This window comes from Condylostylus longicornis, unplaced genomic scaffold (genome assembly GCF_029603195.1).
Source record: "Condylostylus longicornis isolate FDR11 unplaced genomic scaffold, ASM2960319v2 ptg000011l, whole genome shotgun sequence".
Lineage (NCBI taxonomy): Eukaryota > Metazoa > Arthropoda > Insecta > Diptera > Dolichopodidae > Condylostylus > Condylostylus longicornis.
In genome coordinates this window covers 2717084-2733337 of record NW_026577980.1, presented here as the reverse complement: position 1 = coordinate 2733337, position 16254 = coordinate 2717084, and the positions used below count along the sequence as shown (strand labels likewise).

Sequence of the window (16254 nt, the reverse complement as noted above, 5' to 3'; positions counted from 1 at the left end):
ATGCTTTGATATTCTAACATGTACCTCGTTCATGCACTATAAGTAATTCGGCTCAAAATAATAATTTTTACGCCTAAGGGTTGTTAGCTAAAACTAATACCAAGTGGCTTTTTATCGTTTAAAGCTGTCTCCCAAGAATTTGAATAGAATTTAGTTTTCTTTAACTATTACTGCAAGTCCTTAACAATTTCATATTATGACTTAGAATAGTACTGATCTAGACAGGTGAATTGTACAATGGCAATACTACAAACTTTAACACGCACTTATTTTGAGTTGGATGGTATAACTGACACTATTTCTTATATTAGTTTCTGAATTAATGCATTTTCCTTTCTTTTGTCCATAGATCTACATAATTTTTATGATTGATAATAACGCAAATATAAATAATTTATCATATAAAATAAAATTTTTCTTTCTCATCTCATTCTAGTACTTTATTTAATTCGTTTGATCTAAAATTAACACGTCATGTGTTAAAAAATAATTATTAATATTTAAAACAAAAAAAATTTTTTTTTTTATTTTAAATAAAACCAACACGTGCCTATTTTACATATAAACATTTTAAGTAGCTATATATGTACACGTATATAAACGTATAGTTCATTACATAACAATCATATTATACTTAATAACGATTCTTAAGCATTTTGGTTTCTATTTTTATTTTGTTCTTCAGAAAATCATTAAAAAAAAATAAAAGTAAAGGTACCAGATGATAAAAATATAATTGATTCAAAGATGGTGTGGTGGAAAACGAAAATCAGAATATGTAGTGTATTAGTGATTTGACGATGCGGTATGCATAATATATAAAAGCAATTGTGAAGAGTAAACCTAGCTGATCTAGTGTCTTGCATATCCTTAAACGTTATAATGTCTCTGGAACAAAAATGGAGTGTGATTCGAGCATCCCGCGATTTTTTGAGGCTTTTTATGTTGGCTTCCTAAATAAGCTTCTAAAAAATTTTTGGATGAAATACAAAGCGTACAACTTCAAAATTGCAAAAATAACGTAACGTAATAGCATAAAGAGATTTTACTGTACTTAGTCTCCAACTCATAAGTTGAATAAATTTCATTTTTACTTAAATTAAATGAAATATATTTGTATATATGTACATCAAAACCACATTAAGTACTCTTAGCTTACATTTACCACAATTTACCACAATTCAGCAATTGTAAGTTATCAGCTGAAATGCATAATAGATATTTCTAATTATTGTTACTTTGTTTTTTTTTGAAAATTTTAAATTTTAAAAATTCATCTGGTAACCTTAATGATATAAGTATAATTATATGTATATGCATGTGTAACCACATATTCTTTTTTTCCAAAATTAAAAGTGATTTTTTTTTTTTGCTAATTCCTCAAACTTTTCTAATGTTTGAAACTTTGTTTCGCTTTTTTCTAAGGTGATCTTTAAAAGGAAAGCATTTTTTGCTTCAAAATCCACTCAAGTATTACATAAAATTTAAAAAAAAGGAATAAAAAACTTTCAACCATAATTTGATTAATTTGCTATAATTAATAAATGTCCATATAATCATATATTATAAAAGACCTGCTATTATAATTCGGCTAAGGGCGAATATAGGTCAACTCTATAAAATATTGTAGTGAATAATAAATAACTTGAAAGCTGAATAAAAAAATATCAGTAGCGAAATTTGAAAATTTTTTATTGAAATATTTTACAACTCTATATAAAGTATGTATGTATACATATATGGATATGTAAATACATATACATATGTATGTATGATAGAATTAGTGTGTTGGAATGAATTTGGGTTTCACAAAGAACAAGAATTTATGTGTTAGTAATATGGTACATACTTATACGCAATTTAGCTTATGAATTATAATTGCTGAATTGTATATTGATATGTAGAATTCCGATATCTAAAATTATGTTTTTTAAAAATTTATTTAAAAATGATAGTGTTACTGTTGACGTGGTGAAAGCACTTGAGTCGACTCCAAACGCATTTATAATGTCATTTATTTTTATATTTTAAGTTGAAGAGACACTTGTCAATGCACCGAACTTTATTCTGATTGATGCATCATTTTCTGACATTTGTCATTGCCCGTTGCCACATCGTTTTGAATCTGTCATTTCAATTATCGAGTGACGTGGATGCGAGAAATAATTGAAAATGAAATATTTTAGACGATAACAGAAATATGGCCGAAACATATGTTTCCCGATATTCTCCGACAGGTGTCATTGCAATCGCCCATTGGAATATGAAATTCAAGTCGTAACGACATTATTGTTGCAAGGATTCCATCTTATAGAAGTCCATTTATATATCAGCACGATACACTACATATGTATAAAAAATATTATTTAATACATACATGAATATTTTTTTAATATTTCATTAACATGAAATAATATTAATATAACATTCCTATAAATAGCTCTTGCCTTATAATTTTTTTTCTCCTTCTTTTGGCTACTTTTTTATATAAATCAAAAAGAATGTACAATAGGAGTTAGAACACAAAAAAATAGTTTTAAATGTAGTTAAATTTTGACCTTCAAAAATGTTTATTTTTTTGTCATAATTTTTTTTTTACGAGTCACGATATAAGTCGCCTCTTTGTCTACTTATTTCAACAAAAAATTATTTTTCTTATAAATTATATATGTAAGTATACTTATGTACCATTAAAGCACAGAATTAGAAAGTTTTAGAAAATTATAAATTTTTTTCTAATTAAGTATCCTGACTTCAAAATTACAATAATATGGTATTTGCGTACACAATTCAGCTTATAAATTATATTTGCTGAATTGTTTACTCATACTATTTAATTACGAATCTGAGTTAGAGATTTTTATTTTTAAATATTTTGCTTCATTTACTCAAATAATTTAAATTACAGTGTCTGAAAATGAGATGTAATTAATGATTAATGGTCCTAATATAACAAGTTACTTCCTCATACATCACAAAATGATGTGGGAGGAAGGAAGGGTATGGATGTGCACGTTTTCGAACTACAGTCTGTTAAAAAAATCACAGAAAATTTAAATAATTTTTTTAAATCATATTTTAGTCATTTATTTTATAATATCAGTGATAACTTTATCAAAAAAAATTTTAATAATCGAAAACTATAAATTTGATTATATTAATTATATTTTAATCTTATACTCATTTATTAATTTTACATTATGTACTTAATATTATTAATAAAGTTTTTTTTTTCTTTTTAGTGTGTGTATAGTAATAATTCATAGATTTAAAGGAGAGAAAAAAGAAATACACATGCAAGGAAAATAGTTCAATAAAACTTTCGCTTGTGCTTTTGTTAATCTATTTAATACTATAGAGTATAGAGAATAATAATGACTACATATATTATGTGTGATATGTATGTATATGCATATAAATGTGTTCATTTTTATTTCAAAAAATTTTCTTGTCTCAACTTTGGGATAGTACACATAAAATCGAAAAAATATTTGAAATTTAAAGTAGTTTAAAATATTATTACATTGCTGTTCAATTCAGCATTTATACGACTCATACTAAATTGTGACAGCTTATTAAACATAATATTACTAAATTGTGCATTGACAGTCTTATCGCAATTCCGATGTCACGGAAGCTGAATTTTTAAATTCTACAATTAAATGAAAAATTTTAATCATAAATCGTACAATTATCACAAAATTATATAATTTAATTAGAATATTAGCCACTTTTTAGATAGTAAATTTATATATGCGTACATTTATTTACATATTTATATTAAGCTTGGTATTATAAAAGAAATATAAAATTTTAGTTAAACATTTAATAAATGAAAGAATAAAATATTTAATTTTTGTTTTTCTTCTGTTATTTTTTCTTATTTTAAATATTCATTTTTTTTTTATTTTTATGTTATATTATTTAAAAAAAAATATTTAAATGTTTTTATAGACTAAAACTAAAAAATAATATATTATAAGAGAATACATTTTATATACATATGTTTATGTTTACAAAAAGAACAAAAAAAATGTCACACTCTCCTCTCGTTGAAACAAACTCTGTGGGACAGTGGAGATACGTTTAAGCATTTCTTTCATTAAAAACAAAACACTCGTTCAAACTTTTCTCCGTTAATTGCGATAGATAAATTACAATTCCATCAATTCAAATTACAAAATCAAGAAATTCGAATTCAAATTACAAAATCAAGAAATTCAAATGAAAAACTTCTGAATCTTATGTACATACGTGTGTATAACACAATTGCGTACATATGTAAGTATATGATAAAAAAAAATAGAAAAATCTAGAATTATATTTAACTGTACTTACATAATATGTAGTTTCCTTATTTTCCGGGCCAATATTCTGTCTGGTAAAATAATTTAATACAATTTTTGTTTTCTTAATTTTTCTGTTTTAAAATGTTATATTGAACTCTATATAAGTCTACGTATCTGTTTACTATTCTTTGTTTTTTTTTTTTTTTTTTTTTGGATTTTAATTATAAATATTTAACCCGGTTATAAAAATTTAAAAGTTCTTAAATGTTTATGTTTTAAAAATATAAAATGTAAATGACTAAATATATATATACACGAATATCAAACTACATACATATGTATGCATACATAGTATTCAAACTTTAAAAAATTTGGTAAAACAACATTTTTATTTATTGTCAATTAAAAAAGTTGAAAATTCCAGAAAAAACTAAACAAATTTTAAAAATTATAAATTTAATGAATCAACAATAATTGATATATGAGAAAATATTTTTTAAATTTATATTTAATAATATTTATTTACTGAATTAACTACTTACTAAATATAATATTAAATGGAAATTAAAACTTTTCATGCTGCGATATTTAATAGTGGATTTTTAAGTTCAAATTAAGTTTTTTGTTTTTTTTTTTTATTGAGCCTATTATATTGTTAAATTTTATATTTGAATTTCAAATGAGTATACTAAAATTATAGTTTTATTATGCTTACCTTTATACCTTTTTATCTTAAGGTTTTTACCCTTTTATTCAAAATCTATTAAAATTTTACAAACGCATATACCGTAATTGAGTGATTTATTAAAGCTTGATAATTTTTTCTCTAAAATTAAAAAGAAGGTATTTTATTTTTTAGTCCGTAAAATAGAAAAAAACGTGAAGTATAAAATTGTGTACAATTATTTTTATTCAGCGTCAATACAAAAAAAATGACGTAACCTTGTTTTCAAGTTTAAGTTGTACATAGGCCTTTTTTTAAATTGCCTTTTAATCTAAATTGTCTATATTTATTCCCAAGACGCAATATTCTGTTTACTGGACTGTTACCTATGAAAGGGTAATACAAAAAATTTTGGTGACGAGATCTCATATTAGTTAATTAATTTTGTCTAGAATAGGGCGATATAACCTCCGATTTTAAAACTTAAAAATATCCGCCATTTCTTATTTTTTTGCCAATTAGACCATTGTCAATAAACGTTAGTCTACATTCACAATGGTGCAAAATTATGCGATCTTTCCAAGTGAAATTACGTAGCGGAAAACTTAAATTTTTTGAATAACCTTGTATAACGTTGTAAATTAGGAACCAAACCTGCGATGCGTATTCAAGATATGGCCGGACAAGAGTTAAGAGTTAATAGATTTCAATACATTGGGATCATTAAACTCTCTTGAATATCGTTTAATGAAACTCAAAAAAGAATTTCATATTGATATTTTTTTTTTAAAACATTAAAACCAATTCTAAACCAAACATCTGTTCACAAAAATATAAACAATATTTGTAATCTGAATACTAACTAATTGTTTTTGATAATGCACTTACATACATACATATACATAATATTGTGATTTACTAAAATCATTTATTTGTAGACATGTAATAAAAGTAATTTAAATAAAAATGCTGATGCAATTCAAAAAAATTTGAAAAATATTTCAAAATATGTTTATGAAATTAATCAATGTTTACTCATAAAATGTTATACATATACATATACACATACGATTACTATTTGATTAAATTAATTATTTAATCTAGATTATATTAAAGTATTTAAAATTATCTAGAATTTATCGAATTCAATAGAAAATATCATAAAGCAAAATAAATAAAATTTTTGTTTATTTCTGTTTTTAATTTAAATATAAATAATAAAAGTGAATATTTACTTATATATGTAAACAATATTGTTATGTACTTAAATTTGTTATTGTTATTTGATATAAAAAATATTTTAAATGATTAAAACAAGAAATATCTAATTAAATACACGTGAAGTTGTGTATGAGTAATTAAATGAATATGTACCTGCCTAAAAAAAGGCATAAAATATGAGCAGTTCCCAGAACATCATTTGAACATAATTTGCAAATGTCATGAATTCCAATTTTTCTTCCTAACGCAAATGATTGTCATTTTCAGATCTTTTTTTTTCGTATTTACAAAAACTAATTGTTAATAATAAAAATTATTGATTTTGATGTACAAAAAGAAAACAGGTAAGAAAAGAAAAATTTTTATCTATAAATTATGAAATATCAGCTGATAAAAGTTGCTTTATATGCATATAAGTATGACTCTTATTTACAAATTAAAGTGATTGGTCGTGATGGACACGATCATCAGATTGATGATGTTCTGTGGTAGTAGATACATAAAACTGTAAGAATTATCAATATTACATGTATTCTTACAATTCAAATTTCTTTTTGTGTTTGGGATACACACGTCGAACCTACTAATTTTATACAAAAAGTTTTTACCTTATAATTAAAAATTTCGATATTAAATACAAGAAAACTTTTTTTTATAAATTTTTTTTTAGTTAATTATTTTGTTTTTTATTTTTTTTTTGTAAATTAAATCATCCGTCTAAAATAATTAATATTTCTCATTTTAGAAATTGGCGTGTGATTCTGACTTGTTTTTTTTTCCTTCTCTTCTCCTCATCAATTGTATAATTTTTTATTTTATTTATTTTAGTTTTTTGTGCTCTAATATTGAGTAATCCTAAAAAGCACAAGATTCTTTTTTAATTTAATTTCTTAAGAATTCAGCTGTTGCTGAATATTAATATACATATATATAAGTATATTTATTCTTAGATACTTATACATTATTATTTTAATTTATTCTTTCATATATTAAATGTTGTATATAAGCACAAAGATTCTTATCATTTTGAATATTTTATTTAAATATATAAGTATTTTATTTATATATTGTCACAATGTTAATATGTACTTGCTATAAAACAAAAAAGAATACCAATATTCTTATATAAAAAATTAGATACATATATATACAATAAAATAGAAAAAAAACAAAATTAAATTAACAATATTTTTATTCAACAATTTTATATAATATAATATAATATATAAATGGCAATGTACATAGTGTTTCAGTTGAAAAAAAAAAAACATTATTATTAAAAATTATTCAAATAATAATGAAATTATAATTAAGTCTGGCAAGGTTTATATATTAAACTCAATAGTAATACTGCATTGTTAAACAATTACTACTCATATTACTATTACATAGCGATTACTACTCATAAGCTGAATAGTTCATTAAAATCGTGTTATTATTAAATATAAAAGTATCGAGAGCGAATTTTTAATTATACTCAATATTAATTTTTTTTTTATTCAATATTAAAATTGAAATTTTTCAAAGTATTTTAATGCTTACCAAGTTTAATGAAATATTTTAATTTCTCTCTTATCCTTGTCTTCCAAAATGCAATAATATGCAGCTTAGTATATAAATAAAATTGTACAATTAGTTTGTAAAGTAGCACTTTTCTCTTAAATACTGCTCTTAAAAACAATTTATTACATTTTAAAATTACTTTCATTCATATATCAAAATATTTCATTAAATATAGATTGCATATATTTAAGATGAGAGAAAAACAAATTGAAAGAAGCGTTGACATAATAGTAATAATTACTCGAATAGCATTTACCGTCAGCTTTCTCTATTAAAAGATCAGATAAATATTAAATTTAAAGTCACACTCTGTATTTGCACACTCATTTAATATTTTATTATCATATTTATTATCAATTTGTACATATACATACATACGTATACATAAAATGTATATTGACAACAATAAATTTATGGATAACATAAAGTGTCATGACGTTAAAATAGATTTTGGTTTCTGTATATGCGTGCATATATGTATATATATCAGTTTTTTTTTCAATATTTTTTATTTATTTTTTTTGTTTTCACGATTAGAAAAGAATAAATACCAATCTTAATAATATTATATAAAATAAAAGGAATCAGTAAATTCCTTAATATTTCAGTTAATAAGTTTTAACAAAACAAGTAACAACAAAAGCTGTCATTGCTGTCCCGTATTACTAATAAATTATTATAAATAATTTAAAAAAAAAGTATAAGCTACTTGCATAGATATAAAATAAGTGTTTACAAATGTACATATGTACATTTTCGTGTTTTTTTAACTAATAATATAATTTTACATAATTTTCTATGATATTTTACATTAAAATACAATAAAAGAAATTCAAATAAATTATTTATAAAAAATATATAATTATTTTCGGACTGGATAGGCAAGTAAATCCTAACTAAAATTTTAAAATTTAAACTTTTTAATTTAAAATAAATTTTTTAACTAAAAAAAAATTAAATTAGTAAAAATGAAACTTTAGCTTACTCGCTAATAAAATGGTAATGGTATGTAACAATATAAGCAAGAATTTATAAAAGTTCAACAAAGGAATAATCACATACTTTGTACTTATTACCTTTTCCTTTCTACCTCTCTGGTAGAATACTTTCCTTATTACCTCTCTGAATTGTATAAGTAATTCCCCTGCTGTAAGTAAAAACAGAATCAAAGTGTAGAACAATTTCCGTTGTTAAAAAAGAAAAATAGCGGAACGGCAAAATCAGTTGCTCAGTATTTTGCATATAATGGCACACATGCATGTACACAGATGAAGTTAAAAAAAATTTTAAGCGATAAAAAATTGTCAGCCTGATCGTCTATCTCGCTATTTTACTTGGCAAATGAGAAGAAAGTGAGCAACTATTACATACATATTTATATAATGTAATTTTCGAGTGACAAGAATTTCGAAAATTTCGTTTATCGTTTTTTTCTAAAATGTACTTATACAAAATTTATTCACTTTGTTTTTTAAAGTGACACTTTCAGTCTATAATTTGAGAAAAAATGAGTAATCTTATTGAAAAAATGGAATATCGATTTGAAAAACGGAGAATTCTGATTTGAAAGTAAATAAAATACCGCAGTCAATAAAATTCGCATCGATAATTTCACTACATTCTTGTCAATCCCATTAATATATACTTATGTATGTATATATGTATTCTACTTATATGAATTTTGACATTTCACAGCGGAAAATTGTTGTTTTTCTGTTTTCAAATTTATGAGGTAATTAGCAACTTCCGAATGAAGAATATTTATATTTTATGCAAAAAAAGAACATTTTTTTTACTATTATATTAAGAAATTTTCATTAATAGAAAGTAAGCAAGCTGAGCAAAATATTCCTAAACAACTTCTAATCCAAAAATTATTGTTTCATTACTAAGTTTTAGTCTTATTAAAAGAATTTTTAATAATAATTTTTAAATTTCCATAATTATTTTGATCCTTTTCAATGGAAAACTTATCAAAAATTTTTAGAAATTTTAAAAATATTGTTACCATCTGAAAAACGAGGGAAACTTGTCCATATCTCTCTTTAGTAATAGCCTACTATCTAAAGTCAACCTCAATTTCTACTAATTGATAATAAATTAAAATCACCTACCTATGTTGCCTACCTATTTTTATTAGAAAAACAAATAATTCCTAAGAAAATCAATGAACAATAATCCTGTTGTTTTTTAAACATTGTATTTAATTTCAAAATATTCTGAAATTAATTTTTTCTGCAGCACGTTTTCAGATACAAAGATCAATTTTATTTATTTAAACTGATTTCATTTATTTTTGTTTAGACATTGACGTGTTAAGTGAATTTATAAGTATGTATATCATGTAAATTGTATAATAATTTTATTGTTAATAGACTTCCTGACGATCAAATTTGAAAAATAATTTTAGATAATATTGTACTCGCTGATTTTATAGTTTTGGACAAAATAAAAATAAATGTTTACAAACTAGATAAAAATGTTCAACGTTTTTTGTTTTAAGTAATTTACTGACGTAAATTCAAATAGTATTTTTAATTGCTTGTATTATTTTAAGACTTTTAAAGTAATTGTAAATATGTAAATGAAATCGTATCGAAAATGTGTGTAAAATTTTTAGCACATTGTATCAGTAAAAATGACGTAGGAGTAATTAATTTTTAATTTATAATTGAGTTAAAACACAACAACTAATCCTATTATTTTTAGAATTCTTAATAAAAAACCTTATTTAAATAATTATATTTAAATCTAAAATTGTAGGACTCTAAAACAATAATAATAATAATAATTTTATTTACTTTTTCTTTTTAGGCAATTGGACCGGTATCAGATTTATCAACGACTATAAATCATAACGATTTGATATATAAAGTGCCTCTTGATTCATGGTTATTATATTATTGTATTAATTGTAATAAAATAACTCATGGAAAACATAAAACTGAACAAACATATTTAATTAATTCAAAATTATTAACAAATAAAGCTGAAATTAATTCACTTAAAACAAGTAAATCATTTTCAACCGCTTTCGATATATTAATGATTGATCATCAACCAACAACACCAATTCAAACAAATAATGATTTACAATTTGGTTTTAATTCTATAACAGGATTAAATCAACAACAATTAACATTAACTGGAAATATAAATAATGAAAATATATTTAATTTTCAACATTCGAATAGCAATAGTAATATAAGTTCAACAACATCAATGAATGAATATAATAATATTGCATCAGCAAAAATTCAACAACAAAAACGCTTAAGAAATTTAAATCAAATGTTACAACAACGTTTACAAAAAGAAATCCGTGATACGGACGAAAGGATTCGTCGTTATTCTGAACAACAATTTGCTTTACTTAAAAATTTTCGTGAAAAATCTGAACAAGAATATCAATTGTTAGTTAGTTTAGTAAATCAAGTACCTGATGAATTAAAAGTGATCGATGCCATTGATGATAATACAATAACAGCAAATAATATTTTAACAACAATGAAAACAAATGATAATACTGATAGTGATAATTCAACTACTATATTAAATGTAACTAATAAAAATTCAACAATTTTAACAAAACAAGCTGCAACATCAGCAAAAACAAAAGGTGCCATTCAACAACAAAACACTCAAAATGAAACTGATCAACAACAACAACCGCCATCTCTATTAGTTTTTAATAAATCATTAAATCAAAATCATTCATCCCAACAGTCACAAATACCAAATATTGAAACACCACCAGGTACACCGGAAAATGTACCAATGAGTGTTGGTAATAGTCCAACATTTAGACCACATCACCAACAGCAAAATCAATATACAATTCCTAATACGCAGCAACGTCCCAATACACTATTAAATAATTCAAATGATGATTGCCTTTTTGAATTAGATGATTTTGAGGTATATCAAGGAACTGATCAATCTCAAAATATGTCCGATGTCGAAGAATGCGAAGACGCAGCAGGTTTGTGTTAACTTTGTTAATTTTTGTATTAAATTAATTTATTTTCTCATTATCTATATATCTATCTATATTGTATTATAACATTCATAATTTATTATTTAATTATAGATGCACTTGGAGAATTAAGTGCTGGCATGAGTATACCTAAAAATATGGGAAGACGTGGTAGTAATAGTATTGCAAAAAGTTTACCAATTAAAATTGCAAATATGGGAGGCAGTACCACAAAATATGATTTTGAAGATTTGGATGATGGGGTAAAATATATATATTTTTATATTAATACATAAGTAATTGGTGCCACTTTTTAACGCATTTCATATATTTATATACAATCTTATTTATTATTGTATATAGAAAATTAATTTATGTTTTTTATACTTTTTAGGTTGTTGATGATACTGTAGATATTGCCGCTAGTATAAAAGCTCTTGCAAAAAGTGTTCATGGGAATGCTGTATTTGGAGAGCTCCCAAGGCCAAGATTTAGCACACAAATTTAAAATAAATGCTTATATTTCATAAATGTAAAATTTAATCGATCGATACACAATGCCAATTCATCTATAAAAACAAGATTTTTTACTATTATTTCTTTTTTTTTTGTTTTTTTACCATCATATTTCGTTTTAAATCTAAATGCACATACAAACATACATATATACATGCGTAATAAAATATATGTGTATTATATATATGGAGGAAAAAATAGAAATAGTTCATACTGCTGGAAAGAAGAAACCGCTGCAAGTAAAAATTTATAAATAATATAGAGTTATTTAGAAATGGTTAAACGGGGCAACATTAACCAAGCGATTATATTAATTCAATAATTTAAAATAATAAAAGATATATGTATAAATAAATTTTTATAATTATAATATCATTAACATGAATATGCAGAGGCAAACAAAATATCTTACATTTGAAAAGCATTATTGTATTTTTGTAGAGCAAAAATATCAGAAATGAAATAGTTTTTTAAAAGAACCCTAGAATAAAAAATGATTTTTGTTTTGCAAACAAGAATTTTTACAAATTGTTTCATTTTATAAAGAAAAAGTAATAAAATAAAAATTTCGTAAATTAAATCAAATTGATTATGTTAAATAAAAAAAATACATTATTATTAAATAAATGTTTACTTTTTATTGATTTTTTTTTTCATTTAATGAGTCCGAAAAATGCAAGGTTTTATTGCATGAAGCAAGGTTTTATTGCATGAAGCACTATTTACTTTTTTTTGAAAATTTACAAAGTTTCTTTTAGGCCAAAATTCAAAATATTAATGAGCTTTACTAATAAAAAAAAGTAATTTTTAAAAAAAGTTAAAAAGTAAAAGTGATTGGTGCAATAAGGTCCAGGATGCTACATTTTCTAAACAAAAAGAAATTGACAATAAACGTTTCAATAAACGAATTTAAATAATCCTTTCCTAATAGTTACCTAATTTCTTGAAATTTTTTTACTTAATTTTTTAATGTTATTGTATTAGAAGATTTAATCAGTTTTATTGAAAACGAAATATTAATTGGATTTTGTAAAAAATGTTTAAAAAAATGTTTGTACCTAAATATAGTACATATGAACTTAATAATAAAGTTTTTAAAATTCAAAATTTAATTTTTAAAATTTGCGAAAGTATAAAAATTTTGTTTTACTTAAAAACAAATATTAATTTTTAATTCAAGTTAGTGTTATGTGTTTGTTATGTTTTAAATTAAGTTATTTGAATTTATGTCGATTAAATGATGTCGATTTGAATGATGTCGATTAAATCAACAACACTAATATTATTTTTACATTAACTTTTTGATGGAAACATTAAGATGTGAACGTTTTAAATTCACAAAAAATTCCAATATTTATTTCAAATTTTTGTTTTTATATTTTCCAATATTATTAATTTTTAAATGCAAAAAATCAGCGTCAAAAAGAATATTGATGAATATTCCGCTTGTTTGCTACAATACTGACATGCATAACTCAAAATTCGTACATTAGAGAAAATTGAATTGTAAAGTTTTGGACATATTAGATGTTTTTTTTTTCCTTATAGCATAACTTTATAATTTATTGTGAGCGACAATTATCAATTTAGAAAACTTGAGTTTTTCTTTTACACAAGAAAGATATATTTTAAGTGCCTATTTCTGTATAAATAACTCGAAAATCGTATTTTTTTATTTATGTCACGGTTGCAGCAAGTTAGCATTATACATATTTTTATTACAATATTTTGATTATTTATTGATCTAAAAAATTACACATGCCTAATGTTAGAATCAAGGTATAACTGGAAGTAACTGAATTTAAGTGCTTAATTTCTTTTATTGTTTCTAAAACATTATAAAATTGCTATAATTTTTTGCACTATTTTGAAATTATAACCTGTTGTACATATATGAGGGTTTTCGTTAATTTAGTTCTAGAATAGGTCTAACTTTTATCACATTTGAAAATTGTACGCTGAAGATATAGGTCGTTCGGATATTACTCGGTGTAATAAATTACGTTCGAAAGATCGTTATTACATAATAAAGACATGTTATAAATTTAGCGGAAACATCTAGCTGAAATGTTTTTTTTTTTTTGCCGCATTTGGGTTATTTTTTTTTCTGCTATTCGAATGAGGATTGTAGACTGCGTAAACACAAAAAACTGAAGTTTTGGAATTTTTGTTTGAAAAGCAGAGGGTTTAAAATTTAAGTTCTAATATAGAACTTTAAGAACAATATGCATAAGTGAAAATCTTCAACTTTTTAATTTATACAAAAATTAAGTTTTTAATGTGTTTTTGAAATTAGTTTAAAAATATTTTTTAAATTACATATTATTTCATTACATAAATTTATTTGAATTTCACCATTAAATTGTAAATAATTTATCGACATAAAATATTCTTAGTACATACATGTATTCTCCTCGACTCCAAAATTAAAATAATATGGTATTAATAAATAATTTGACTTATGAGTTGAAACTTATTATTGTTGAATTGCGTATTAATGCGGTATTTATGCAATTTTGAAGTCACGGATTTTTAATATAATCTTAAAAATATGAAAATTTATATGGACATACATACAAAAAAAAAAAACAAAAACAATAATTTTATACACAAAAATTTAATATGGTATATTTTTCAAATAATTATTTTGTGATTACTTTTTCAATTAATTATTCTTTGTAAGAATTATTAAAAGCAAATAAAAATAAACTATTGAAATTGCTTTTTTTTTTAAATTACTAATTTTAAAAATCTTTTTCTATAAAAATTACAAAAACTTTTAAAATTAATTTTGTAAAGCATATACATATATTAGTATTAATTGTTTGCTCTTCAAGAAATATAAAATTTAAAATAGGAAAAGATCAGTTTTTTTGGATATTTTTTGGAGTTTCAGAAAGAACTGGAATCAAAAAATAAATGAGAAATAAATAATTTGTTGCTAACATATTTAATTACTTAAATATATTAAACGAATTTTGTAATTTTTGATTACATAAAAAAAAACAATTAAGTGCATTTTTTTATTATACAATTAAAAAATCATTATGCAAAAGAATGCAAAAGAATAATAAATAAATAAGCTATATTATGATAAACACATACTTTATTGTATAGTAGGACATAGTTTGATATAAATGTTTTAAAATTTTCAAAAATAAATAACAAATAATCATAAATTTGTTTTTATTTATAATGTAGAAGATATATTAGGTACTTTTTTCTACAAATAAATATTTTCAGGGGTTCAGGTCTGGTTGATTAGAAACTCGGCCATTAAAAACGAAAGAGTATTGACAAAGGTTGCGTTATTTGAGTGCTCTGGCAACCACAGCACCTTTAAAAAGGTTTATTTTTAGAAAAAAGTTCCAAAAAAATAATCAATAAAAGGAATTTGGGAAGTTGTAAGCAAATTAATTTATCTATCTCGAAAACTGTTAAGATTTGACACCCAGTTCCAAATAAAAATTTTACCCGTAAACGATGATGTTGTAACTTTTTACTAAATCATATTGAGATGAAGAGATTTTCAGACGGATTTTTTCAAAATGAAAATTAATATTGGGCAAATTATGAATTTCTATTTGTACTAAATCGAAATACATTCTTACTATTTATTTATTTGTAAAGAACGAAAAAAAAAAAAAACAAAGTTACGAACAAGAAATTATTCTTAAATCATTATATATGTAGGTACTTAAATTGCGGAAATTGTCTTTTCTAATAAAAAATTTAATTAGAATGTCTTGTTTCCGCCATTGTAGTATTATTCGAATCTTGGAGCAGCAAAAAAAAAAATAGAGGAAAAACTGAGAAAATGTTTTTGCATTTTAAATATTTTTGACAGTAGTACTGAATAGACTCTAAAATTTGTACTAAATTAAACGTTAAATTAATAACTTTCATGCCAAATTCCCTTTATACATGTGTTCTTACTCTTTTTCTTCTTTTTTTAGATTTTCGAAATTCTGTTTCAATTTGGAACGAATTGAAATAAATAATTGTGTTTCGAAGAGCTTTTATTG

General features: G+C 23.0%; 1 protein-coding gene across 2 annotated transcripts in view; it reads left to right on the top strand.

Moving 5' to 3' along the window:
- Positions 1-14684, top strand: part of LOC129619259 (protein kinase 4) — a 37361-nt gene extending 22677 nt beyond the window's left edge. Inside the window, exons 1-4 of one of the 2 annotated variants that reach the window (XM_055534423.1) lie at positions 8483-8622; positions 10552-11719; positions 11828-11976; positions 12108-14683. In XM_055534423.1, coding sequence (XP_055390398.1) covers positions 10783-11719; positions 11828-11976; positions 12108-12221 — 1200 coding nt within the window. In that variant the 5' untranslated portion in view covers positions 8483-8622; positions 10552-10782 and the 3' untranslated portion in view covers positions 12222-14683. Of the gene's footprint in view, positions 1-8482; positions 8623-10551; positions 11720-11827; positions 11977-12107 lie in introns of those variants that run through there. The other variant, XM_055534422.1, reaches the window with a different exon arrangement.
- Positions 14685-16254: the final 1570 nt, after the last annotated feature.